This window comes from Arachis ipaensis, chromosome B09, assembly GCF_000816755.2.
Source record: "Arachis ipaensis cultivar K30076 chromosome B09, Araip1.1, whole genome shotgun sequence".
Taxonomy (NCBI): Eukaryota; Viridiplantae; Streptophyta; class Magnoliopsida; order Fabales; family Fabaceae; genus Arachis; species Arachis ipaensis.
The window spans coordinates 90,587,342-90,589,112 of record NC_029793.2 but is presented as its reverse complement, the minus strand read 5'-3'; the positions used below and the strand labels follow the sequence as shown (position 1 = coordinate 90,589,112).

Below are 1,771 nucleotides of genomic sequence, written 5' to 3'. Positions count from 1 at the left end.
CCCCCAAAAAAAAAAAGTTATTTTTCTCTTCCTGGGCACCACCCAAATAAAAAGTCATTTCATAGGATAAGGATACCCTTACATACATCATGTAGTGTGGGGCAAAGGCGAGTGGCCTCATCATACTTTTTACAAGCTTCCTCAAGTAAAGCATCTTTGGAAGGTGAAGTGGAATCTGGACTAACATTATCTGCACTTTCCTGCATGACAACGTAACAAAGATTGAGAGGACAGTTTAGGAAATAAAGCTCACATCTGCTGGCACTTGGAAAAATGGTAATCGATATCCATTTATTTCTAACATACAACACATATGAAGCTGCAATTGCAATCCCATTTCATGAGGATATGCAAAATGCATATTTCAATCAGATTAAAGCATGGAATGTCAATGCACACTTATATACCATTGTAATGTGATAGAATAATTTGTACTGAATACTTCAATCACATTGAAAGCATATAATCTAACCTAAAATGAAGAGTAAAATTAAAATCAAGCCAAGAACAAAACAGAAATTCAATAAGTGATTCAAAAAACAGCTGACTTTGATTTTACAACAACAATAAATCAAGACAGCTGTTCAGACCTGAAGCACCAATGCCCAATTGTATAGTGCATCATAATCATCTGGATTCCTCTCAATTGCAGTAGCATACCTACAAAGTTCATGTAAGAAATTACAAGCTCATAAAGGTTTCCACAAGAAACATATAAAAATTGCACCCTATGGCCATGGAGCTCCAAAAATTCTCAAAAAACGACAATGCAGGGTCCAAGTTTTGATAGAATTTCCCAATGTGACATTTTTTCATTGTATAGACGGGCAAGGTGACAATACCTCCTGGCAGCAAATGTGAGAATCCGTTGCCGCGATCGGCCCTCCTCGTCAGCACCTACAACACTGTTTATCAACTCCATTGCAGCGTTGTTCTGCTGTGTTTGCTGCTGCTGCTGCTGTTGACTCTGATGACTGCAAAATTCCCAAATCATGCATTACAGATCACATTACATGTTGCGCAAGGTGAAACCACTCCCAAATTCAAACCCATTTCTATCATTCAGATTTACCACAACAATATATGAATAATAATTCAAATAACTACAAGCAGTTAGTGTAGGAGCTAAATATGAGTAAATGCTCAAAAACTTCTCCTTCACGTATTTTCTATTTTGAACATCATATGTAGTTCTTCAACGTTGAAAATGTACGTATTTTCAAGTACTAATTCACGGTCGACAATTTTCAATCAAACATTCATCACTGCGAAATCGCTAAACAAATCGTAATTTACTCCATTTTCTCGATTTCTAATGTTCAGCGAGAGAGAGAGAGAGAGAGAGAGAGAGAACTAACGTGCGGGGAGAATTGGAATCTTCTTTGTCAGGTTCGGACTCGTTCTTCAATCCGTTAAGCAATTCCCTCATGGTGAAGGTTCGGTTCCCTTCGTCTTTCCGAAGCTGAGGTTGCGCCGGAGGGTTGGCATCCACCGTGTGGTTGGAACGGATCGCGGTTTCACTGAGATCTGCATCATTGTTAACAGCTGGATCAGCTTCGGATCTAGGTTCCGGCTCTGATCGCGCCTGTGCTGCAGGTACAGGAACAGGCTCAGGATTCGATTGTGGCTCTGGCTGAGGGTTGGGATTTTGGTCCGTTAGTGATTGGGGATTAGGCTCGGGTTGGACTCCGTTGTGGGATTCTTCTGGTTCGGGCATTTTGGGGTTTAAGCGAAGAGCTTTTCCGTGTGATCGCAGTCACAGGCACAGTTG

At 40.7% G+C, this 1,771-nt stretch overlaps 1 protein-coding gene across 1 annotated transcript in view; it reads right to left on the bottom strand.

The window, feature by feature from the left end:
- LOC107618270 overlaps window positions 1-1,771 on the bottom strand; it is a 22,701-nt gene that overhangs the window by 4,318 nt on the left and 16,612 nt on the right. Inside the window, exons 2-5 of the mRNA XM_021111341.1 lie at window positions 1,359-1,771; window positions 843-974; window positions 591-660; window positions 87-200 (exon numbers count right to left, since the gene is read on the bottom strand). Of these exons, the coding sequence (XP_020967000.1) occupies window positions 87-200; window positions 591-660; window positions 843-974; window positions 1,359-1,717 (675 nt within the window). The 5' untranslated portion in view covers window positions 1,718-1,771. The remainder of the gene's footprint in view (window positions 1-86; window positions 201-590; window positions 661-842; window positions 975-1,358) is intronic.